Raw genomic sequence first — 27,694 nt, forward strand, 5'->3', positions numbered from 1 at the left:
ACTACCTTGTCTTACTCTGTGTACGGGTGAACCTAGCAGAAAACTGTCGCCTGTTCTTGGTTATGGCTGAAGGGTCATGAGGCAGTGGACAGTCACGAAGGCTGTGATTCCCTAGACAATTGAAACAAGATGAACGACTCGATCCTTCATTTTTGCTAGTCTTACCAATGTCATCTTTGGTTTGTTGAAGAATTTCATTGAACTTCTGCAAAATATTATGAACAAAATATTTCAGCATAAAAATTCATTACATCTGTTATGGTTTTATAAAAAGCAACTTTTATGTTTTATAACACTGGATATGACCTCTTGAGGTTGAAACACGTTTGGCACTAAGTATCTTTTCAAAGTGTAAACAGTTTTGTTTGTATGCATGATTTTATATATTTAGATAACACTGCAAGGTATGCAAGGTTTTAAGATTTTATCTCTTGTGTTTAAATTAAATACAGTAAACTCCCAATTAGCCATGTGAGGGTTATCTGTGAATGCCTTCTTCTTTTACATATAGGCAGAAACTTGTAAATTAGGCTTCTGACTCTCTGCACCCACTTTAGATGGAGGGGGGTTGGTTTTGGGAGGGCCTACAAAAAATATGATCAAACAATACCTTTTATTTTGGTGGTTTACAATCAGTACAGAGGTGGGGTGGAGAAGTTTGTTCTAAAGGTCATGGTGGTGGGAAAAGGGATAACCAGAGGATACGCAATTCACGAAAGGAAGCTATTTTACAAAATAATGTCAGCCGTGAAAAAAAGTAAAGCAGTTGAAGTTCTGTATATGCACCAACTAATATTATATTGGATTAACGATGTTTTTATAATTATTCATGCACCTTCTCTGCTTCATTAGCGAGGATAAACGGGAGTTTACTGTAAATCTGTTAAGAAAAAATCAAGTAAGCTGCACACTACATTACATATTACAAAGCTATTTTTCTGTCTATCCAACTTAAATTCTTAACATAAAATTGAAAGATCAACTCTTTTATCATTGAATCACAAATAATTTTCTGGTGTTTCATCACGGCAATTTTGAAAAATTATAATATAATGAATCGGAACAGTTACTTACCAATATGATATTTCATATTCAGGTGAATATAACTCTCAACACAATATTAAAAGCCTGCACATTTTAAACTTAGTATTTTTACAAGATTTAAGCTTGCAAGTTGAAAAAAACAAACTAAATAAATAACTTGATACAGCTTACTGCTTTCAATTTGCAAAGTAATATTAAAAGAAGAAAATATGATATTCTACTAAAACAATGTCAATCTCTATAAACAAACACTGTTCATTAGATAATGCATAAGACAATATCTAGAATATTTTAAGGTTTTTAATTTCTTTCATAGTTTAAAACGTTTCATCATTTTTGACACAGATTAAATCTTTTAAAAGTTTTCAATTACTAGGAACAGTAAAAGATGCTGTCAAGACCTATTTTGAGGTATTTTCCAAAAGACATATAGTAGACTGAAGTTCTGTTATAAAGGCAATTAATGCTTCTGGAATTTTTATCACATTTCATCATCACCAATATTGTATCCCAAACTGGGATAGGCTGGTAGGACGAGCAGATTCCTTGGGAGACAGTTCAGGGTTTGTGATGTACTGCAGCTGAAAGCTGACTTCAATATTACAAGATAATTTTTTTCTGGTCCGATGACAAATCTAGAGGACATAATTTGCTGGTCTGCCTAAGCATGGGCAGTACCGTCTTCTAACGAGTCAAGTTTGTTCTGACATGGAACCTCGCAAGACTCAAGATCAAGGTACAATGAACAAGAGTTATCTGTGGTTTTATACAAGTCTGCCAATGAAGATTTCTGTCTTCTGGATTGTTGCGCTGTGTAGTCTGGTCGATGTTTACCAACGTTTCAGAGGTCATACTGCCTCCGTCATCATCGCCCTGATGACAGAGGCAGTATGACCTCTGAAACGTTGGTAAACATTGACCAGACTACACAGTGCAACAACCCAGAAGACAGAAATCTTCATATTCACCGCTGTGAAAACCTCAAATCTTACAAGTCTGGCAATACTTACCTTTGATATGTTTCCAAAAAAATAGGAACCTGATGTAAACCCACAAGAGACTTATGATCATGAATGATCTGAAGCTTTCATGGTGACTAAGTGTAATAAATTCTTCTGTGGCTATCAGCCGTGTAAGGTGGCTTATTAAAGAAAACACTGTTTCGAGAACCATCTTCATCCTCAACCTCTGAGGACGAGGATGGTTCTCAAAATGTTGGTGATTTCTTCATTAAGCCACCTTACACTGCTGGTAGCCACAGAATAATTTATTATGTCTTATGATCATATCCCAAATACAAAGGAGTGACAACCACTAAACCACTGCATTCCAAAACACTGTTCACTGATACAAATGAATATGAGCAGATAATCTGAACAAACAAATTTGAGAATATTTAACTGTAAAACTATTACACTTTAGGATCTTAAATTCTGTTAACAAAATATTAATGCACTTACATGATTGTATGCTGGTACATCTAAATTGTCTTTTAGAGTAGGATGTGTATCAACCTTAAACAGACTTGAACTGTCAACACTATCATGGTCTTGGGAATCCTCTCCATCTTCCTCTGCCTCCCACACATCAAGTTCCAAGTCTGATGTGTCTTCTTCATTGTCTGGGTCATTTTTTGCAATGAGGTCCTTTAAAAATGTCTTTATAGAAGCTTTATATTTTCTGCAGAATATAGAATATTTTCTTATTAATAAACTCTAAATATTCTATTATATTACAACTTCAACGAAACCAATACCACTTTGTTCACTATTTATATAAGTTCTAAAGTTCCAGAAAAATCCACATTACACAAATGCATATTTATAAATAGATCAACTTCAGTGAAAATGGTAAATACAGAAGCAATCACTGGTTATATCTGCATATTTGCATACTGTATATAACAATGAAATGGGCCGGTGTAGCTCAGTCAGTATAGTGACCGGCTACAAACTGGATGACCGGGGTTCGATCCCTGACGAGGGCAGAGGATTTTTCTTCTAGCCTCTGTGTCCAGATCAGTTCTAGGGCCCACCCAGCCTCCTATCCAACGAGTACCAGGGTACTTCCCCAGGGGTAAAGCGCAGTCAGGGCTTGATGCTGACCATTCACCCCCTTCTACTGCTGAGGTCAAGAATGAGTAGGAGCTATACCCCCTCTCCCCCAAGCACTTACATGGCATATAGTGGAACAGCTTTACTTTACTTTTTATATAACAATGAAAAGTATTTGTACAGAAAAGACTAAGTCAATCGCTATGTATCTGTGTGTACATAAAAAAGTATGAACTACATAAAGTGTTCAAGTAGCAAGGGTTTTATCAGCATATCCAACAAAGTTTAGTATTTCCAGTTATTATAGCTTACTGAGGAGTTGAAATCTGTCCTTGATCAGAAAATTGTGGGTGAGAAGAGAACAGCAACAAAATTCAGTCAGTTCAAAGTACATTGTGATAAATTAATGACATGATTTTAGGAAGGTAAGAAACTATGTTATTGTGCAGCCAATATTCCAAGTTTCTCATTAGGGTTTTACACTCGCCTTTCCATGACTAGTAGCAGTCAGACTGTTCAACCAGCAAACGACAGCTTAACTCTTTCAAAAGTGTACAGTAAGAAAGTCATTCTTTAATGTAGCAGTGTCTTCCAAGATTATCAGCCACATCAATATGGAGTAGAAATCTCATGTTTCAGAATGTATTGATCATCAGGGACTATAAGTTAAGTGGCACAAACTGGTCAATACATACACATGTAGACCTGTCAGAAGGCAGTCTTCATTGTCCAGTAATTAGCCAATAGAAGAACAGCAGGTCACAGCCCACATAGACAATGCTCAGAGTTACTTAACCTGGATATATCTGTGAGTGACAATAAGCAATTACCTGTGTTGCGGTGACCACTGTGAATATTTCTTAACCTGAATGTGGAAAGAATATTGATTGTTGAACCACTCTAGCAACTAGGTTCCATAACCAGTAAAGTGAATCTGTCAGCTTTGTTGACTTACTCAGTGGCCCTGCTGATGGAGGAAACAGTTTCCAACCTGTTGGATTTTTATTTCAGATTGATACAGCTGATAGTCAAAGAATACTTCAATGTATGTAGTTACCATGAAGACTATTCACATGGGCCGACCAAGTTATGGGGCCCTATGTAACATGCTAGCATTTTATGGTGATGTGTTAAACTGCCCATATACGGTGGCCATACAATGCTTTCCAAAGGGCAAGCTATTTCAAGTCGGCCTATGACTTTACTTTATGTGGAGAATGGCAACGATACTTAACGATACTTTAAGTTTTTAATTGTGAGCTATCCCAAGTCCGAAAAAGTTTGGATTAACTTTATGATGCATTTTCATGTAAGAATATTGCGAATCAACGTAACTGTATTCTATTTAATTCTCAATAGTTGTGCCAAATCAATTTGAAAATAAATGAAAAATTTAGAATCCATTAACCAGGCACTAACCTTGCTACGTCTTGATTTCTGAAAGAGACGCTAAAAATTGGTCTATTTTCATTTGTGGATGATCGTAATTTTGTCTGCTGGTCGTATTTAATATCGACCTTCCCAACTGAAAATGGGCTATTTACTTGCAAAGATCTGTGATCAGAATCTTCGTCGCTCCCAATTAAAAATGACGGCGGAAGTGAAGTCTTCTTAGTTGCACTCCCGATTACAAACCTGTCATTGCTACACGAATCAAGGCTTTCTTCGTTGTTTGATGTACTTGCACTCACAGAACTGGAATCATGATTGGTATTATCATCTAACACAATGTTGCTCATATTCACGCTTCAATGAAGTGGCACTAAAACATATGCAAAATTAGATACAACAACACATTTCAGACATTTTAACCTGACTAGCGCTATACCACCGACAATACCAACATCGGTTTGTTGTGTTGAACACGTATGCCAACCTTCTTACTAATCGGCGAATCTTTGTAATCTTTATGTCAAACAACACATAGGAAATATCGTTTTTCTCCATGGCACTTTGGAAATGTGAATCCTTCTAATATGTCAAAAGTTTCCCTTTATACGACTCTTTGTTATAGCCAACTTGCTCGCTATAGCGACATAACCATGGTTATGATCAAGTGTGTTGTGTTTACCGTGATTTTTCCTGTTGTTTCTGGTATCTTTGTTTGGACGTACCTAATAAAGTTAACATAATATAATTTAAATAATTGTAGAATAGAAATGGTATCAACTTCGTATAATAAAAGATTGTTTTTTAAACTGTTCAAAATAATAATATTAGTCAACAAAACTGACAGATAACCGCCACATCGGTACTTTCAGATTTGAGTTTATAACTGTAATATATATACAACTGTTCTAATAATCTGCTAGCTAGTTTTGAACCCATTAGGGCTTCTTGAATCAGATACTATATTAAGGGCCACAGTTTGATGTAGTCCCGATGAAAATACAAATCTATGTCCTACTGATAAATAAATAGTCTGTTTACAGTGTTTTGCTTGCTAGTAAAAGGCTTAATATTTTAACTTCAGACAAAGTCAAAATAAATAGTTTACTGCATATGTATATAAACTGAAGATATTCCAACGCACATTCGAAAAGTAAACACATTAAATTAGTTTCTAATTTTTAAAGATCTGTAAATTGAATTAGTTTATAGATCTTTGAGCAGTTTCCACTGTAGTTACCCCACAGCTTCCAAGAACCACTGTTTGAGCACACTCCACGTTTTCATTTGTGGATGTGGTTGGGCATGCTTACCTGTCTGTATCAACACTATATCTGCTGCATTTAAAGTAAATCATACACATTTCTTTGTGGCAAATTGTTTAACTCATACTTGGCAGCCAATTGCTGATGGATTTCTGCCCCTTTTATTCCTTCAGGCACAGACATTACTACATGTTGCCTGTCCTTGGTGCAAACCTCTAGTGGAACAGTCATCTTTATAACATGCGCTCTCAACATAAATGGGCTACAACTGAACCAATTGTAGCATGTCACCGACTTACCATGCACTACAGCATGACCAGACCTAGGCATTGTTGCTAATCATACAATGAAAATATTCCAACACTAACTTTACCTTTTCTATCTCAATATTTTGTCACCATGTACCATTAAACACATGATACACTGCCCCACAACATGATACAATACATGGGACAGATGACGGGTAAAATAGGGATTGTAAAAAACATAGTTTTAAAAGAATTTTGCAACGTATATACTGTATGATGCACAAACCTTGAATATTATTTTACAATTACTATCACAATTTTTGCACCATTAGTGCTACTGCGTTTGAGCAGGCATTAAATGCCATTCTACTCTTGCCACATTCATAATTACATACAGATAAAATTCTTCTGGTTTATCTTCAAAATGTCAAAAATTTATACAAGACCATGAGTAGCATGCAATACATAATCAAGGGAAGTTTTAATCTCTTATATGTGATATGTAACAGTACCATCCTGTGGACGTGCATAAATATCAGCAGGGGACACTGGGTAGTCACTTCACCTTGAAGATGGAGACAGTAAAAACTCATAAATGTTGGTAATACAACCTACATACATCTACATGATGCCATCACCCAGTAACAGGATATACAGTAATGTAAATATCAACTACTACTATTAATAATAAATAAAATGCTGACAGTGAAGGAATAAAGCCATCCCACTACACGCCATGAAGGGAGTTTGGGGGGAGCAGAGGTATAGCTCCTACTCTTTCTTGACCTCAGCACTAGATGGGGGTGAGTGGTCGGCATCACGCCCCGGGTACCCGTTGGATAGGAGACTAGGTGGGCCCCAGAGCTGGTCTGGACGCAGAGACTAGAGGAAAAATCCTCTGCCCCCGTCAGGGATCAAACCCGTGACCAGCTCGTAGCTAGTCACTATACTGACTGAGCTACCCCAGCTCATCAGTGAAGGAATAAGGTTAAGGCAAAAAGACTGAGCTACTGGAAGTTGGAAGATGCTACTCCAGCTTCAGCTGATCCACCATAAATCCCATAACAAAATTAAGATCTTAGAAAAAGGAGATCACTTGTTTTAACAGGCACTTAACTGTTTTAATTTAGATTTTTACATACAAATGGAAGAACATTACATTTCCTTTACATTACTACATTATATATACATGTCATTCGGCAAGGGTAAGAAGGAATTTTAATGTAGCTGTGTTATAATAAACTTTGTCCTGTAATCTTGATTCTTAATTTTTGGACTCTGTCCATCGTCTGACATTTTAAAAACACATTTTGAACTGGATGTGTTTTTCCTCCAGAACCCTAATGCAGAAGAAATTCTAAATACTACCTAATCCACCATATCTAACACCAGCACCTCTATGGCCCAAAAATACAGCCGCAAAATGATGTCATAGTACTCATCTGAGTCGTATCATGACACACATGTAGTTCCGATGTTGGTACGTTGTCCATTGCTTGCTGTTAGCATTTTCCAACAAGCCATACAAAGTAGATTCCCACCTTCCTTACACCTGGGGATGAAGCTGTTATTAAAAAGTGTTTTTAGAATACTAGACAATTGACAAGGTCCAGAAACTCAGTAATCCAGATTGTAGTACACCATCACATAATCCTTTAAAATTGATTTGCCCTATAATCTCTTTATACATATCATGTTGGCTGCACAGTTTCACAGCAGAGTAACACAGTTTTCTAAGTTTATGGCTTGAAGCTGAAATTATCCAAAAGGCACAATGATAGAGTAGGATTACAAGATTATTAAAGGACTCAGTAGCAGTACCTCAAAAGAATGAAAACAATACACACAGATAAAGATAAAACATGACATATCCCAGAAGACACTGGAAAGAACAACTATGAAATTGAACAACCAAATCCTGAACGCACAAGATAGGATAACACAGTTACTGTGGTCAGACAAAATAGTATTGTTGGTGTGACAACACAAATCATATGACTGGGTGAACTACATCATACAGGTGCACTCTGGAAGCCCAGTTCATGCCCCTCTCAGCATTCAAAACAGGGTTTTGGAATGACCTTTCCTAAGTCTTTGAGCTAGTATTCATAAAGACAACCTAGGCATATTTCCTGTCTTCCTTATCTATTACATTTCAAAATGGACTGCCATTTCCTGTGGCCTGTCAATAAATATGTGGACATTTATAGGACTAAAAAGAAGGCATACACACCATCAAATCTTTCTGTAACAAAATTAAGGACCTTGGCAAGAAACATGATATATTTATATGATAGGGCCAGTGGCAGACTTTTAAGAATATCTTGAGAAACCTCTAGGTTATATAAAAAACAGTAAATTTCTTGAATAACTATAGAAGATCTATAATTTAGGTGATGAAGTCCACATGACAAGAACAAATAACACTGATTTAAATGGAATATACTTTCATCAGTCATGCTTAAATGTAATGTCATTGTTAAAACCAATTAGTCCATCCATAAGCATGAAACAACTTCAGAGAAGAGACAGCAATTTTTATTAAATTTTATGAGAAATTGTTCAGCCATTACAATTCCTATTTAGATTGAACATCTTTAACTACCACTTCACATAGGATCATAAATGCATACCCTTATCACAGTCATTATACACAGAAATAAATCCTTCAATTGTTTCAGCAAAAGACTAATGAAAAAAACCAGTCTTGACAGATCAGACTGCATTGAAATCAGATGTTTTGTTCTGTTCATCAAGTGCTCTTTTAAAGCATACACTAAACAAGTTAACTAACTTCACTGAGCAGAGTCCTAATTGAGAAGCTAGCCAAGATATTTCCCACCTTTCATGGGACCTGAAGGTTCATTACTGTGTTCATATGAGCCCACATTAAACTATTTATGTAGATTACACTTAATTTTCTTTTAGTGTGTAAAACAACAGTGAAGCCTGAGTACTGATAAGTTTATCCAGTCTTTGTTTCTCACTGTAATTGTATCACGTAATTTGAAGAGCATGCACGTTAGCATGTAATTTGTAATTCTCTCTGCCATTTGTGCCTGTTAAGTATGCACTGTATACTTTCACAATCCTGTTTAATGTACCTTTTACTTCATATACCTAAAAGACATTTCCTTTGTACATGATGTAACCTTCTTGTGTTTCTTTGATGATGATGTGGTTTACCCAATCAGATTTTATCCTTCTGCCAGTTTTAGTTGACCACAAGAAAAAAAAGGATGAAATTACAGCACCTAACAGTTCTTACTTATCATTGATCGATATTGTACTGTTTGTCCTCCATGTTACAACATAATATTAGGTTGATTCTGGATAGCCCCAATAATCTCATCATAATCAAATTCCGCATTCAACACTTTCAGGTACCAGTATACAAAATCTATCACAAACTACTGGTAATATGCACTATAGACATGGAAAACTTATGTTACATCAATCTCATCTGTCAGCAAGCTGACATAACAACGTATTTTTCCCCCAGGACAACTGAGAATTCCATGTTGACACGTGGTCTCAATTTTAAAACACCTTTTTGATACTTTCTTTAATTAAAAATTTGAGACACTAATTATATGTTCACTGAATCTAACTTATATATGAACCAATTTTTTTCTGTCATGGATAACTTACACCTTCCACTTTTCAGTTGGTCTGTTGAATATATTATTAACAAGGTAAAAACCGAAGGTGAAACATAGGAACCATATCTCAGTGTATACAGTCTTATATAAAGCATATTAAGCAACCATAATCTACCAGAAAATAAGTAACTCTGTAGAACATTTAATATAAAATGTCTGAGCTGTACGAATCAGTCTTGGTGTATTGTATCATGCAATATGGTTCTCACAGTATTTGTTAACCAGTTTTGGGAAATAAGATCTTCCCAGAACAAACCTTGCTGCCGCATATTAACACTCAGGTTGCATTCCTTCATAACATTTATTTGAAGTCTTTTATGCAACCAGCTGAAACACAAGTCCATTGATTAGAAGTCTACTGGGATATCCTTCCACATGACTTTTGAAACTTTATAACACACAAACAGCTACACAATTTGGGTGTTTGAGAAGAGTCCCATGCCATTAGCTCGCCCCTCTGCATCTCCTGCCTCTATCTGTTCTTTAAGCAGCTCCAATTCACGTATACCTGAAACTGTCACTTCATATTTGTGTGCGACCAGTGAACGATAAAAATGCACGGCAAATGCTAAGAAGATGATGAGGACAGGGATCAGAACAATGCATGCAGACCATGCTGCGTAGGTTGAGAAGTCATAAAATTTTACCCAACACAGAATTGCTATTTCACATAAGAAAAGAAGCAATCCCAGCAGTGTTGAAAATGCCCAAGCAGTCTCAATATACCAATGCAGCCGTTCATGTGGAGATTCGTGTACAAGGCTGATGGAATGGAGATTGCAAACGGCATCAATATTTGGCAAGATGCAGGTACTGATCATGAGAGCCAACATATGCACTGCCACCAGTAGAGTTGTGCAGATTGCAAATGCAATCAACATCTCCTGAGGTACATTTGACTCTTCACTAAGCTGTACTTCAACCATAGCCACCTATGGGCAAAGACATTTGTTGTTAATAAAAACCAAGTATACAGAAAATTAAAGTCTAATGCAACTCAATTTTACTTTATAATTTCAAATATGTTTGATAATTAAGTCACCATCAGAGGTTTAATTGTATTATTTGTAAGCTACCACAGATTATAAAACATAAAACCAAGTTAAACAAGTATGTATGCCATTTAAAAGTTATTGCCAGCATTGGTTTTCATAACAAGGTGCTCTTAAGTTTTATTTATTGATAAAGTGTGGAACTCCACATGTCCTTTTGACAAGGGCAAATCATCCTGAATCAAAACAGGTTGTGTAACATACATATACATACACACAAGAATTTCATTATAATCACCAGTGTGAACAATGTACATACTGTTTAACGTGAGCCTGATAGCTCAGTCAGTATAGTGATTGGCTACAGGCTGGGCAATAGGGATTTGATCTCCAACAGGGACAAAGAATTTTCTACTAGCCTCTCTGTTCTGACTGGCTCTGGGGCACACCCATCCTCCTGGCAAATGGGTACCAGGGACCTTTCCCAGGGGTAATGCATGACTGGGCATGTTGCTGACCACTAACCCCCCTTCTGGTACAAAGGTTGAGAATGAGTAGAAGCTATACCTCCTCTCCCCTAAGAGCCAACATTGGCATGTAATGGGATGTCTTTACTTTACATACTGTTTAACATTGTTTCATATTTTATAATTTATGGTAGCTTAAAAAAGTAAAGCTGTCTTGCTATATGCCATGTAGGCACTTGCAGGGAAGAAACATATAACTCATACTCATTCTTAACCTTAGCACTAGATAGGGTTAGTGGTTAGTGTCATGCTCCGGCCGTACTTTACCCCTGGAAAGGACGCCGGTACTGATTGGACAGGAGGCTGGGTGGGCTCCAAAGCTGGTCTGGATGCATTAATTGGAGGAAAAATCATCTGCCCCTGTTGGGGATCAAACTCCAGTCATCCACTCTATAGTCAGTCACTATACTGACTGAGCTACCCTGGATCCCAATTTATGGTAGTTTACAAATATTAATAAAACCCCACAACATGTCAGAACTGGTTGGGTTAAAAAATAGTATAATTCAGTAGCATTACATGGTGGTTTTATATAATGTAAACGTAAGTGCAAAAGTATGGAATGTAACGCAAAACCATGATTAAATACTCTATCGGAGTGGGCAAATTAACTCCTTGCTACAGACAACACAGTAAATGGCAGCAAATCAACAGAGAATCAGAAACACAGATTACTCACATGACAGATCAGAACTTCCTCAGAAAGTACAGCCCCGAATATCCAACTGATGAAAATCCACCATTGTGCTTTTCGAAGGAATACCTTTTTAATGTAGTGAATGATTTTCACATATTTGGTAAGATAGGTAGTTACTCAAAAATATTGAGGAAAATGTATGAATATAAAAATTTCCTTTCAACTTTAAGCCTATCGTAAATCAAGTACAAGCATGTTTGTGAATGACTAGCAAAAAGTTAAAGATAATGCAGAATGTGTGATTGTCATGGTGGCACACCACAGGATTTTATCCAATGACCATCTGTTTACAAGATCGACATGCCAACTTACAGGCTGAAGTGCACATCTTTGTTCAATTATAAACTTACATTACTTAAATATAACATCAACAACACAAGATTTGTGAGACTTGAAATAAAAGTAAAGAAAAGTATGCATATGAGATCTGCCCTAAATTTCTTGTTAGCAATTAACTTCTGATAAGACAATATTTCAAAATCCACTTTTTCCTTAAAACAATATAATATCTTAGTAGATATAAGATTTTTCTGTAGAATTTTTCTTCAGAATTCTTTAATTAATGTTTATAATCATCAATTACAGAAGTGAGACCATGAAAGCAAAAACTTAATCATACAACTAAAATGTCATTATTATGCAATGGCCATATTATGATGCTAGTCTGTGATCATAATTCCAGCCAATGTACTTCACGTTTGTGAAGTAAAGGAAGTTTAAATGTACTGACGAAGAGGAGTTGCAGAAAATTAAAGAAGAGTAACTGAGTAACCTGGACCCCATGACATAAATTGTCTTAAGAAATTTATGTATGAAATCAGCTCAAATCACGATGATGTAACGAAAGTAATAAGTGTGGTTTTCCCAGTTAATGTTCTTTAAAATCTGGCTACCATAATGGTGGTGTAGTAACAGGGGGTTAGAAGTAGAATTGCACAAATCAGTCTGAACCTTAAAGTTATTCTTAGCTTAGTGCTTGTGTCAATTGCACCTAAGAGAAACAATGAATACAGATTTCATTGTTTTGGTTATTTTATTTGCGGTATATTTAATTACAATATCAGCTCATCCAATGTAGCATCATCGTACAATAGGATTAATGAAAAGTGAATTGGAAAGGACACAGAATTTAACAGTCATGGCTTAATGTAAGGCACAATCACAGAAATCGCCTGGAGGGACTGAGGTAAACCTCGGTCAGGACAGCCTGCCAGCAGGCCAAACTTTGACCATGTAACCTCCTAATTATGAAGCAGGAGTACCAACCAACCAATCACAATGTTCAATACTCCATCAAATACATACAACACAGTTTCACATAAATCTTCATTGAACTCTACAAATGTGTTTTCTGGGCTCTTTAAAGTCTGTCTGACATTTAGTACCTGTGCAAATGAGACTGATGGAATAGTTCCACCACTCTTATTTAACTTTGTGGTCAGCGCAGACAGCAGACATCAACTGCACATCACAGCTAATGCACAATACAGTTCGCCATGCATACACTATCATACTGTTAAACCGTTAACTCTGGAGTTAAATTCCAGTCAGCAGTCCTATCACATGTCATACAGGTTTCAAATCCCCTATTCCCATAGACTGAAGACTAAGAGAGATACTTTAGAGAGAAGAGACACTGTAAAAACATATTATGTCCAATGAGTGGGTCTCTACTTCTAGAAGTACTCCCTTTTCCATCTTACAGAATAGACATCCAAGCACAAGAATATCTTACCATTGCAAAACCAGAAAGAAGAGCAGAAGTTTTACTAGATGCCTTCAATTTTGCTCTGCTCAGTTGTAGCTTCCTCCAAGAAAGGTAGCCAGGAGTATGGAGACCATCACCTGACTGTGACATCTTCTCCTGAAAGGTTACAATCATGAATGAACACTATAGCAATGAGCCGACACCAACATAATTTTCAGTGTTAGTACAAAAAGAATTAAGACCTACCCATGAAAGTAAACACGGCCTTCCAGAGATGGTCTTCAATCAGATGAATTGACACTGTACCCCTCTAATAAGAAATTAATTATGACAATATGTAATGTAGGATTTAGAATTGTTGCACAAACACAGCAAATGTACATAAATAGCTAAAGAACAGTTTACCAACAGCACAATTAAAACTATTCACATATCTTTAGCACATTAAATGTTGTTCTGATTAAACATAGATGAGAAATAACAAACCTCTATGCAATAATGTTCAAGCCACAATCTAATATGATAGCATTCAAACATTTAAAACTAAAACACTACACACTTAAAAAGTGCAAAACAAAAAAATCTAGGCATGTTACCAATACAAAAATCTACTTGATAAAACACTGCATAATTTGTCAGATTACATGCATAAATAAAATGAGTGACTAAAATTCAGAATTTACATCCATGAAAGAAAAAAAATGGGCAGACCTGTGTTGGTATTCTTCCCCAGCGACAGTCGTTTCCACTATACTGCAAAGCAGTAGTGCAGGCTGTGCGATGTCCTGAATTACTTGACAACTCGGACATGGGAAATCAAATGATCCAAATCACTCCTACCCCAAATAACCCACAGAAACCTGCAAAATAAAAGTATAATGTATTAAAACAAAAGTACTGTTTCATATTGACAATATGAAAATAGCTTACAAACATGCATCTTGCTAGTTTCATTGACAAAGATGTCTCAAAGAAAACAGTATGCAATGGACTTTACATTCAAAAGGACTTTCCAGAATATTATCTCCTCATGATAGCAAAGTACTAGTGCAATATCACTGTTATATTATGCTACAGGTTAGCAGGAAAGAATCATATCTGCTGAATCCAGAACAGTAAAAAATATGCCACTTTTCTCAACATGGGTCTCTTGCATGCTTAAATAAAACATCAGCATAAAGTGTGTAGTAATAATAACTATTAATTATGAAGTCTCACTATGATTCTATCATACTGTGACAGGATTTTTATCACAAAAGTCCAAGACATACACAAAAAAGTCTTCTGTTTTCATGTTTGGAGGAAGATGTTGAATTGTATTTCAATACACACACTAGCAGTAGCAACTAAGAAAAACAATGAACTGCATTTCAGCTGAATATAGCAAATGTCACAGAAAATTTGTAAAATTAAAGAAGGGTCCTCATTACTACTCTACATCAACTAGATACCTTTCATAAATGATTTTGATGCATGCAGACGAATCTTTAAGGTTAGCAGTGAGGGTTATACCAAAATGAATAGCATGTTATGCAAATTTTTAAATGAGGTCTGGTGTGTAACAGGGACAGAAGGTGTAATTTTCTCCAAATTTCATAAAGGCACAGGGCAATGAAATTCTTCCATTATTTCTGTGATCAAAGAAAAAATAATGAAGGCTTCACTGAAAGTACTCCACATGCGGTATATATATATCTGTAGTTTTGGACGTGGACAAGAAGTTATTCTGACATCTGATTTTTATACACAAATGTTTTTAATTGTCGTAATATCGGTTGTTTATTCTCTACTCGCTGCTGAAGGATTTCACTTACTTTACGTGGCCTAATTGAGTTGAATGAAGAAGTAATGGCAGTCACTTGAAATATCACTTTCCTCTCTGTTCTATAAAATCCACATAAATGAATTTAAACTCAAATAGTTACTAAATGTATGTGGCACTGCGCACTATTACCTTATCCTTCGTTAAAAAACATACATACATAATTTTGAAAAATAATTCGCAATGTCATGTGCCACAGCAACTCTAAAACACACATCAAACACAAAGGTTTGGGGCAAATGTCACTTCCCTCCTACGCTGAATTAATTTCTAGAAACATTACCTACTGACAATTTTTCCTCGCACCACAGAACACTACAAGCAACAAGGCGCTGCTTTTACAACCAACCACCTGCAATTATGTCACTCTCCATACGATCACGGCCAGGCCGATGCAAATATCTGTTCAGCATCATAAAAATATACAATACAATTTCAAGCGAAAAAAAAGAAAGACAACGTATATATAGAGAATATTCTGCTGCAAAGTACTTTGCAGCAGAATATTCTCTGTATAAAAATGAAAGTATCATTTTAATTGACGGAATTTACATACCACTTCAGTGTAACAAAGCAAAGCTGTTCTCCTGCAGTTCAAGCGAGCTTAAATCGTTAGAAATTGCTACTACTATGCATTATATTTTAAAAACCATTTTAATCTGATAAATATAACTTCAGTTTTATGAAGGTATGCTATCTTCTGAAGAATTAACTTCTTAGTTCAGAGTAGTCCCAGGATATTCCGATGTTCAAAAAAGATCCCATCCGTTACGGAACCAGAAACGACATACAAACACCATCAAATAAATTACCCTGTCTCGAACTAATTCTATCCAGACCACATCCTCATTCATTTTCATAAGAATCATTTTAATATTGTCCTTTCATTTACATTGCGGTATTGTTGAAACATCGACATTTTTACATTATTTTGTGTTTCTCCCTTGTTAGTTTCATGCTTTCCGCATTTGAAACTCAGTGTCTAATCAGATCCTTTCTTTTTCGTTAATTACTGATCTTGAGGATTATTTCATTTAGTACTTATAAGGTTTTCAAAGCGTACAATGACATGATTCTGGACACAAAATCGGGACGTTTCATGCATTATTTATTTTAAATTATTTAGCAATGTAATGGGCCGTGACGACTGGTGTTGAATTTCCATCGGTCTTATTAGCTAATGTGCATTTCCTTCTCACCACTAAAAGGAATTGTTCTCACATTAGTTTACATAGGGTTGTACCCGTTTTCTTTCCTGTTTATCTCAAATCCAGAGACGTTTCTACGGCAACTGTCTTAGACATTTGAAACAGATTTTATTCCCCAATGTTCCACTAATATAACTTCCCTGTTCGGTCGTAGCGATACCGTACATCAGTAAGAACAAAGTAGTAGCAATACTGTGTTAGCTCTTATGCTAGATTTGTTTATGCTAGTTTGAGTTATATTATCTTATTTGCTTCAAGCCAGTAAAAAAATGATCATTAAATAGTGGAACCAATCCTTGCCTAACATAAAGAAGAATGATTTCACAAAATGTTGTGAAAATATCACAGGTGTCCATACAATCTTAAGGGAAGGCAATGCGCAAGAACCATGACTTCGATTCGTCACCGCGACCAGGCCGACTCTCGGGACCACCCAGATCCATGTTTAATGGACACAGTGGTTTTATCCTCGGAGGTAAAGCGGCCGAGGCGTGGAGTTACCTACCGCTCACTTCCATCTAGTGACTATATTAACAGTGCCTAGAGATATTTCCTCCACTCCCACAAACATGTGAATGGTGTGCTGCTTAGTAAGTCAAAAGTTTCGTTAATGAAATTAATCGTACGCAAAGTACTCTCTTACGTTTATCATAATTTTTGGATGTACAGCAGCCGTGTCGACACTGCAGCCCTTCCCTGTAAATATTTACTCTTGCAAAATCATAACGTTGTCAGATGCATTTTAACGCGAGCAGCGCCGGTCTTACAACTGCCGCTAAGGCAATTTTGATCTTAGGAGGTAAATACAAGACACGTACTAAACTTTGTGCCTTAAAGCAAAGGTCGAGCGGTTCTAGCCTAAATGTAATAAATGCGAGTGAGTTATAATAATATTTTATCTACATATATGAGATGCATAAACAAATTTCTATCATACACAGAAACTTTTATCCTAGAATAAAGTTGATAATCTGGTACAAGCTCCCTCTAAACCAACAACTGTCTGTCTCTGATGCTACTCATGTTGTCTGGGTTTCCATTCTTAAAACCAAAGTATTTCAACTTCTAATTGCATGTCATCATAATTATAACAAGCTAGGGAAATGTACTCCGGATTGTAGTACCCCATGCGTTCTTTTCAACGTGCATTTAGAAATATTAAATCTGTCACACCCCACATATATTTTTCCAAATCAGTATTTCGTAACCACAGCAGATTAGCTACAGTCGTTTGTCTCACACGCCCCACTTAACCACATAAAAACTCAACTCCATGGAACCTTACCTAGCCTAACCTACTCTGCTTAATGCAGCAGCAGACACACTTGCTGTATAGTCGGCGCAGTAGTTTTTGGCCGGTGGAGTAGCTGGCGGACGGGCCTACTCTGAGTACCTGAGGTGGCACGGTCAGTGTATTTCTTTTGTTTGGGCGTTCAGTCCGATAAGCTCCTCGGTGCAGTCAGCATTATACTATCTCACAAGTGACTCGCTCCTAGCCTTCCCCTTGAAAATTCCACCGGCCAAAAACTACTGCGCCGACTATACATACCTGCATCATTCTATTTTCCCTTCTCTCATGTCCTCTACTTTTCTTCCAACATGCTCCAAACTGCCCCCACCAAAATGAAATATCACTTTACACTCGTCCACTGCTGTATAATTTCACACTTTGCACACAAACCTGCCCAGAAAGCAACGTTAACATGCACCAATCATTTTCAACTTTTCCGATATGTTACACATAAACCTGTACTTTTCCGCAACCTACTTTTTCAGTGATCCCCAGTTATCGAAAACCAAAACATAACCGGATTCTCAACCTTTGTCTTGAGATACATTAAAATCTTAATCACGTAACAAAACGTTTTTTCCATCGTTACCACAGTACCATGAGACATAGATCCGACAATGGCCATCAGATTTCAGCACTTGACCGGCCTACCTTCGGTTCCACCTCACAAATATCGTCGTGCGCCGTTTTATTTTTAATGATCGTAGGACATTCAAAAGTACGATTTTCAGATCGTGCCGAATAACACAACCCCCGTGCGAAATTCCATTCAAATCCGTTTGTTGGTTTTCGAATACAGTCGACTGGGCAGACTGACAGACATTACCAGCCCATTTTGCGTTCTCCCCATGCACTTCGTGCAAAGCACGCATAAAAATGGAAAGCCAGCAAAGCAGGCGCTGTTCACGATGTTGCCAAGTGTCAAGGGCACACACATAAGTACGTGACAGACTGTAGCAGTGCAACGCCGCAACTTAGTGGCGCTGCCTCCCTCGGAGCGGCCATTAGTCTTCATACGTGAAGGTTGGTATAGTGACTACTTTATATTTATGCAACTGGTATAGCGGGCAAGTGTTATCTGTGCGCAAACCTGACAAAGATCTGAATTTGTATTTTTGGCACAACATATAAAAGCAGGTAACTTGATACTCGTCTAAAAAATACAATCGCATTTGCACGTCAAGTCATGTACAATTGCTTGCAACCTATCAATTTTAATAGTCGCAGGCTTTATTTGATGCAAGCCTAACATTATAAAGCACAATAATCCATTATTTCGAAGTAATATGTAATAGAATTTAACGTTCTACAGAACACCTGTTGGAAATGGGCAAAATGAATCTTTACCGAAATCTGATTCATTCATTCCTTGCGGGTAAATTTAGTGACCAGTTCGCCTATCATGTTCGTGGACAAGTTATGTTGGACCCCGTTTTTGTGTACAGGTTACGTCATTTGAAATTCTGTATAATGATAGTACAGTATTAGCCAATGAAGTTATGAAAATTATAACAGGTAAAATGGGTAACAAAGTCTACCTGTAATTATCTTAGTTTCCAAACTATTATATTTTTATATTCAGCACACAGTATTCATTTGAGTCTAGATAGTGTCAACAAGAGCTACTGAAGCGTCCACTGAAGTTATGCACCCAAGGAGAGGACCACCTACACGGGTCTGTGAGGAAAGCGAATGAAGACTGACAAACCCGCAGACCGACTGGCGAACGACAGGTCTACCTAAGTGATTAGTTCATTTCGACCAGCTCTTACGCTGTTGTAAGAATGTCATGAGTGAGCTCAAATGAGGTACGAATGCGTAATAACTGTAAATGTTGGAAACCAACTGCGTGGCGTAAGACCCGTGACATCTAACATAAATCTTTCTAAAGGAATTATACAGGCTGAGAACTGCGAGCGGAAAAGATTTCTATGAAATCAAAGAAAACCTGAAGTGGGAGCAATCCAGCTGGAATACCTGGACGGAGATACGAAGCCAATATTGAAATAAGTCCTTATGGAACAGAGTGTGATGGTGTAGACTAAATGCAACTGGCTAGTGACAGGGGGCCATTGGCGGGATTTTGTGAACATGGTAATAAACTTTCTGGTTACATTAAAGACGGGCAATTTAATCATCTGAACTATTATCACCTTCTCAAAGGATCCTGCTGCAAGTTTCTTTCTTTTTAGTCGTAACAGTATGCAATATACAGTCCACGACTGTAATCTTGAGACTTGCAAGGAATGCAGGAAGTCCGTAGCGTTAAAGGCAGACGCCATCTTTCCTCCTTCCTCCTTCACCCCACTTCCTCACCCCGCAAGTCTCAAGATTACAGTCGTGGACTGTAGTTTAATGGCTAATTGACAAACTAACTGTACATACCGACACGATTATTAGCAAAGTTCTTCCTATGTAAGGACGTGGAAAGTCTGTATACCAACTGACTGTTTAGACTATGCTTTTGACAAAATTGCGACAACTTCCAAATTAAAGTTGCCACCACGATATGGCGCGTCGTCAGGTCGCAACTGCCGCCGACAAGGGGTGGTCCTCAAGTTTCGAAGTCTGACAGGGACCAAGAACCTCTTTCACCGTTAACACCGATATGTTACGAAATGTTACTCACGGCCTCGGATTGTTTGGCAATTTACGTGGACGTGTGGAACGGATTTATATGACTTGGGAGAGGAGACTAACAGACGTCTTGTGAACACTGTAAAAACCATTCTGAGGGATTTATTGACCAACTGAACGACTATCAGCTTCTCAAAGGTCTCTGTCAATGCATGTAATAAAGTGCTTGTGAAAGATTGTTCAAGCTTACAGCGAAATTGTTTTCGTAATTAAAATTAAATGTTAAAAGGTGGGTATTAAAACCAGTCTTAAATCAATATACCGTGATGTGAACTGGACTCAACTGGCCAAGAAAGACTCTGAGGTATGGTGATAACGTCAAATAAAATTACTACCAGAGTGACGTGCCAAAATCAAGTATTCGCCTGTGTCTTATATTATACTCGTTCCAACCAGCAGCGCCTCGCATTTGCCAACAAATAAAAGTTGCCAGCATATAACATACAGGCGTCAGTTGATCCAACTCAGACCGTGGGAGTACAAAATAAACCTGACTTTGCAAAACAATGTTCAGACAAAACAGTAAATTACTTATTGCAACACGAGGGAAGTGCTGAGTGACGAGGCAGCTATAAACTATTTCTGAATTTGTGTCTCAGATTCAGGCGTCCTTGATTTATACCATCCACTGCAAGTTCAAGTTGGCACTTAAATCCATATGCGAACGACCGTACGAAGAAGCATCTCATTTCCACCTGCAAATGGCACACGGGCAGTAACAGTATCTTGGCTTCGCTGCTGGCAAGTTCACTCGGCTGGCACTCGCCCAGCCGAATCGATATCGAATATCAACCGGTCAGCTATCACTCGAATTGGAGATGCAAGAAAGCAGCCATTTCATTTTTACATTTTCTTGGTATGAAGTAGGGGAGTGGTGGGCTCACAATAAATAAAACGCATTGTTTAAAAAATGTATGGATACGTAGGCTCTGAGAGTAAATGACACCAAAACTGCTAGTTTCCACTGATTTTCATAGACTGGCTACAATTAACAATACATTACTGTGTGAAAAAAAAACATGTGAAATCTCTCACCACAGAGGTTAAGAGTCTTACTCATAGACGTCAAAGACGAACAGGTAGAATAAAATAAAGAGCGGACGAAACAGTAACAATAATGCAAATGTGTACTCTTCGGATAACATTGGAATTAATGTTGTATTCTGCATGCCACATCACGGGAGGTGACGTCAGCAGGCTGATTTCTTTATAACCAAGGCTGAAAGAAACTGTGGGCTATAACCCAAAAGGAATAACAGGCAACAATGATAACGAAGGCAAGCAACAATAGTATCCAAGATTAATGTTTTATCCAAGGTCAAGTCCACCATGATGAATTATACCGTTTATATGATGAGCCTGATGTAATTAAAGTAATAAAGACAGGAAGACTAAGGTTGCTGGCACACCTGTATAGAGCCAGTGAAGCACATCCAAGCAAGAAAGTAACTTTTACCAATATAGAAAGAACAAGAAAGAGAGAAAGACCACCCATTAGGTGGCTTGATGGTGTAGAAAAAGATCTTCAAGCTCTGGGAGTCCAGGGATGGAAAAGGAAAGCCATAAATAGGGGCCAATGGAAACGCATTGTTGGGGCGGTCAAGGCGTGTAATAGGCTGTAGAACCCGTGATGACGATGAAAGTCCAGCATGACCTCGTCCCCCTTGTTAAAACAAGGCGTTACAGTAATGATTTTACTAGTGATTATCAGTATTGCGACAGTGTGTTTCAACAATGATACCGGGTCACGCGAGTTGGCTGGTTCCTGGGAAAACGCGACAGACATGAACGAGCCCATAAGGCGACTTTCGTTCACATCAGAGTATGAAGAACACGTGATATCACACTTCACAACACGAAAAAGACAACGGATGATATAAACAACGGTGCTACCATAATAACTATTGACATCTTACGTCGAATGCATAAAAATGTTTACCGTTTCTTCCGAACAGACTGGTATTTACTTCTGCAGCAACTTACATTAACATCGCAGCGTTTTTAATCGTATCTTGAGCTGCGTGTTCGTGTAGTTTCTTTCAACTGCTCCTTGCAATCGACTACTTAACCTTCAAACTCTAGTCTTGAGCCATATTGTCTGTGTCAGGGTTGGGCAAACTTCCAATATGCGGGCTACAAAGAGCGTCGTGAGATACAACAGTGAAACTGATACATGTACTGACATAAATGGAAATGTTGGGTTTTACTAATTAAATATCGTCACATAAACAATCGAGTTCTTTAGAATCAGACTATAGCGCCAGCAAACTTAACGAAACCGAAGTTCACCAATGATGCCAACTATTTTCAGATCACACACATTCAGCTCGCTCTTATAAAATACATACTACGACATGGTCACGCTTTTTGGATTGCAGGAATAAAATGCACAGGACCAATATGCAAATTCACACACAAAAGTAACTTCTCTATAATGTATGCTTACTCACAGTTCATTTAATATATCCCTCCACGGTATTTACATAAACAAAGAATGACAGAAAAATAACGAATATTACATATTCATGTAACAGCGAGAGTAAGAGAGACATTATTTGTAGAGTATTTCGGCCAACTGTAGACGATATTTAAGGAATGAAATTATGATTACGCAGGCCTACGATAATCTAGAAACGAACGCCGGAAAAATTGGTTGTATTTTTAAGTTACGATCCTAATAGTACAACAGAAAGTCGGCAAAAGCTACAAAAAAGTAAAATAAAATAAATAAAACTCACTGCACAGGCTGAGACTCGAATTGAATACCACTCACATGCAAGTCAAATACACTTCATTCTGAGCTAAGCTGCCGGTAACATTTCTGTTACTTAAAAACAGGGGTCTATTATTTAATATTAAATATTCTATTTCAAAATAACATAAAATAGCCCAGAAAAGAAACACGGTTATATTTTATTGGTTCTCTGAAAAAACATGGACGAATGAAACAAATGTCCACGTGTGTAATTCATTTTCGAAACTACTTGGATAATTTCGATACGAGAGAATTTAATTTTGGTTCGTATTGGTCAAATATGGTAATTAACGAAGAATTTCGCTGCTATCAACCTCATACAAAATTCTATCCAACATTCATTTGGTAAGAATAACTCCATATGCGAATTAAATTATTGGGGATCATCAGTGTGGGTTCAGACGAAACAGATCAACGATTGATCAGATCTTTTGCATTCGTCAGATACTAGAGAAAAAATGGGAGTTTGGTGGGACCGTATATCAATTATTTATAGATTTCAAAAAAGCCTGTCTAATAAAAATGTGCTTAAATGAAACCTGTAGCAAAATTCGAGTAGGTAAATATGTATCTGAGACATTCTTCATCAAGAACGGTCTAAAACAAGGAGATGCTTTGTCTCCCTTGCTCTTTAACTTTGCACTAGAATATCCTATCAGGAAAGTCCAAGATAGGCAGGAGGGTTTGCAATTGAACGGGACACATCAGCTATTGGCATATGCTGATGATGTTAATTTATTGGAGGACGATATAAATACAATAAAGAGGAACGCAGAAGTTTTACTAGAGGCTGGTAGACAAGTGGGGCTGGAAGTAAATTCAGAAAAAACTAAGTACGTGTTAGTATCTCGTCATCAGAAGACAGGCGGGCAAAATTATCTTAGGGTAGCTAATAAGTCTTTTGAAAGGGTTACAAAGTTCAAATATTTGGGAACAACAACAAATCAAAACGATATTCACGTGGAAATTGTGAGGAGACTAAATTCCGGAAATGTTTGCTACTTCTCAGTTCAAAATATTTCGTCTTCCCGTCTGATTTATAAGAACCTGAAAATTAAAGTATACAAAACAATAGTTTTGCCTGTTGTTTTGTATGGGTGCGAAACATGGTCTCTCACTCAGAGGGAGGAACACAGATTGCAGGTGTTTGAGAATCGGGTGTTGAGGAGGATATTTGGGTCTAGGAGAGAAGACGATGGGGCATGGAGAAAACTGCATAATGATGAGCTTAAAAATTTAAACTCCTCCCCCAGTATTGTCAGGGTGATTAAGTCGAGAAGAATGAGATGGGCTGGGCATGTAGCGCGCATGGATGGGACAAGAGATGTGCACCGGGTACTGGTTGGGAAACCTGAAGGGAAGAGACCGCTGGGGAGACCTAGACGTAGATGGGAGGATAATCTCAGGCGGGATCTATGGGAGATAGGAGTTGAAGGAAACTGGATTTTGTTGGCCCAGGACAGGGTCCGGTGGAGGGCTTTGGTTAATTCGGTGATGAACCTTCGGGTTCGGTAAGCCATCTAGTTATTTAGTAATTCTCCTATTAAAAGCCTCGCGGCGCACTTCTCAATAACTTATGACACACAGGTTGGGAACCACTTATATAAACTGAAAACGTTGTTTCTTAATATCGTATTTCCTCGATTTTAAGACGGGATTCTTTCACAATTAAATTTTCTGAAATCGGGGTGCGTCTTACATTCTATGGAATCTAAGAATCGATGTTGAAAATTTGTACTGCATGACTACAACGCAAGGAAAACCTAATTTCTGTAAGACTAGTCATGGGACAATGAACACAAAGACAGCAACAAAGAATATTCCGAAAGTATTAATACAAAGAAGCCATGAGAGTAATGACAAGTTCTATTGTAACTACATATTTTTTCCTGAAAACCTATTACTAAATCAAAGTTGCTTCTTACAATCGATCGCGTCTTAAAGTCGGGGAAATACGATCTTTTTCATGGCATGAATATTAGACAAAATAAAGAAAAGAAAATTATAATCCTATCTGCAGAATAATTGGCTTTCATTTGTTTTCTGTCTGTTGTTAAAGAGAATACAGATTTTGGTATGTGAATAATTCGTTTTGATAATGTAAGTAAGGTCTATTGAACAGATAATGAAAGAGTTCGCGTGCTTCAACTCAAATATTTAAAGAAAATAAACATCATGCCGTATGAAGCCACAAGAATTATACGCCGACAGAGCTGAGAAGACATCGATTCTCTAGTCTCAAACACTGTTCAAGGTAAAGGACTTCAACGTATTTGCACCTGTCATGATGGCAGCAGAACACGAAGATTTAATCCCGCTAACGAAAGCCAGTAATTGTTCGCTATCCTGAGCTAGCTCCGTTTGCTTTCTGTTCTCATAAACTATATACCAAACTATATTATGCATTCACACTTCGACCTAAAACAGTTTAATCAGTTATATTACACATTAATGACCAGAAGGAGAAATAAATGTTTACTGCCTCTATAAACAAAGAACAAATTTGGAAAACGTGAACTTCAAACTGAAATTTGCCTTCTCCCTCGATTGTGGTCTTCCGTAGTGTTGTCTAGTCCAGTGGTATACAACCTGGGGTACGCGAAGACATCTTATGGGGTACGTGAAATTTAAAAAAAATATTATTTTATGATAAACATTATTAATTTACTTAATTTATTTTAGATGTAGATTATATACTATGTATAACTTGAATTATACACCAACAGCTTTGGGGGTACAAAGTTGAAGAGAAATTATATCGGGGGGTACGCGAACAAAAAAGGTTGAATGCCACTGGTCTAGTGGGTGGAACGGAGAAGATACGTTCCTATCACCTGCAAGTCGACATGTCACAACCCAGGAAGACCACAGTCGACATCTTAACCGCAATGACAGCCTTCGTTTCCATATTCAAAGCTACTGGCCTACAGACTGTTATAAACATTCTGGTAAACACTTCGGTTACTCTGAGTTAAAAGTTGCCCTACACCAACTTTGATACTTGGATTAAAACTCCTTCTCATGCGTCCTGGCATGTTCCCAGAAGGAGCCTGTGCAGCAGACAGCGACTTCTCAACCTTTACACAACAAACTGTCTTATTTCTCAAACCTATAGGACTAACCTACAAACTTATTCCGAGGTATGGTAGGTAGGTGACCAAACAGCCGAGTAGGGGTGAAGGTTTATAATGCTCAATAGACAGGACTCTTCTTTCTCAAATTTGAAATTATTGTATCAATGTAATAAATAAGAGTCGTTCAAAAGCACCTTTTGAATAAAATAAGTGTGTGGAGGGGGGGTTCTGTTCAAATAAATGTTAACACAGATAGTTGATACAGATTTTGTAATAAAACCATCAAAGGACACTAGGGCTACATCTTTAATAATCCCGATTGTAATCATGAAAAGACATTAAAAATCAAAATGGAATTTACGAAAAAATTAAGAACAGATTACATTCGGGAAACGCTTGCTACCACGTAGTTCAGACTTTTCTCCTCTATAAACGCAAATTTAATGGAAATATTACAGTTTCGCAAGTTGCTTTGTACATATGTGAAATTCGGTTTTTCGCATTGAGAGAATACAAATTGAGAGATTCTAAAAACAGATGCTGAGGGCAATAGTTTGGTGTGAAGAGATGCACGTAGAAGGCATGTGGGAGATTAGAAATGAGTACAAAATCGGCTAGAAATCCTGAAGGAAAGAGACCACTTGAAAGACCTAGGCATAGACGGAAGATCTGAAAGGTGTACTCTTCGGAGTTACCTGACATTCCAACCCATCGTGGCCGAAAACAGAAAATTGATTTCCAAAGATCCTGCTGGGGTAGGCGTGTCCTCAGGTGAGTGATGGAGAATAAAGCTTCCAAATAAAAGATTATCTGCGACAATACTAAATAAGCATTCGACAAGGGGTGGTCCTACGGTTTGGGAGTTTGGTGGACGTCTAATAACGCCACACCATAGAAACCAACATGTTACGAAATGTTACACAGGGCCTCTGACTTGGATTAATTCTTTGGGATGATCTGATTAGCAAAAGAAACATCTTTCGTGTTTTTGCATTATTTTACTTTCATCTAAACAGGTGTGGGAAATGAAACTAAGACGTTGCATGCATTACTGTTTGTGTCGGAAGTACTACACAGGCGAGTGGCTGGCATTACACACTCTGTACCGTCGGCACAATACGTAACCGAATGTCTTGACATAATAGATCTAGACGGCAGTGCCAAGTAGCCACTACTGCCGTAATTCCAGAACGAACTGGATCCAATAAAAAGGCCGCAGAAAGACGGTGAGACGGCTAATTTGAATTTTAAAGTGCCTTAAGGAAAGCCGTTATGAGTTATTTTACATGTACGTCCCTTGTTAAAATACTACAAACCACAG

The 27,694-nt window shown here is 37.5% G+C and overlaps 2 protein-coding genes across 12 annotated transcripts in view; both read right to left on the minus strand.

Moving 5' to 3' along the window:
- Window positions 1-4,869, minus strand: part of LOC110829352 (zinc finger CCHC domain-containing protein 8 homolog) — a 39,628-nt gene extending 34,759 nt beyond the window's left edge. For 2 of the 4 annotated variants that reach the window (XM_022062976.2, XM_022062975.2), the window contains exons 1-3: window positions 4,518-4,837; window positions 2,505-2,724; window positions 6-205 (exon numbers count right to left, since the gene is read on the minus strand). In XM_022062976.2, the coding sequence (XP_021918668.1) occupies window positions 6-205; window positions 2,505-2,724; window positions 4,518-4,837 (740 nt within the window). Of the gene's footprint in view, window positions 1-5; window positions 206-2,504; window positions 2,725-4,517 lie in introns of all 4 variants that reach the window. The other 2 variants (XM_022062978.2, XM_022062977.2) reach the window with 2 other exon arrangements.
- The window catches only part of Orai (calcium release-activated calcium channel protein orai), a 53,972-nt gene continuing 31,011 nt past the window's right edge, over window positions 4,734-27,694 (minus strand). For 4 of the 8 annotated variants that reach the window (XM_022062980.2, XM_022062983.2, XM_022062986.2 and 1 more), the window contains exons 2-4: window positions 14,298-14,446; window positions 13,614-13,742; window positions 4,734-10,594 (exon numbers count right to left, since the gene is read on the minus strand). In XM_022062980.2, the coding sequence (XP_021918672.1) occupies window positions 10,070-10,594; window positions 13,614-13,742; window positions 14,298-14,396 (753 nt within the window). In that variant the 5' untranslated portion in view covers window positions 14,397-14,446 and the 3' untranslated portion in view covers window positions 4,734-10,069. The other 4 variants (XM_087351426.1, XM_022062982.2, XM_022062981.2 and 1 more) reach the window with 4 other exon arrangements.

This window comes from Zootermopsis nevadensis, unplaced genomic scaffold, assembly GCF_977971745.1.
Source record: "Zootermopsis nevadensis isolate Lab colony 2312 unplaced genomic scaffold, Znev_1.0 Znev_ptg000019l, whole genome shotgun sequence".
NCBI lineage: Eukaryota > Metazoa > Arthropoda > Insecta > Blattodea > Termopsidae > Zootermopsis > Zootermopsis nevadensis.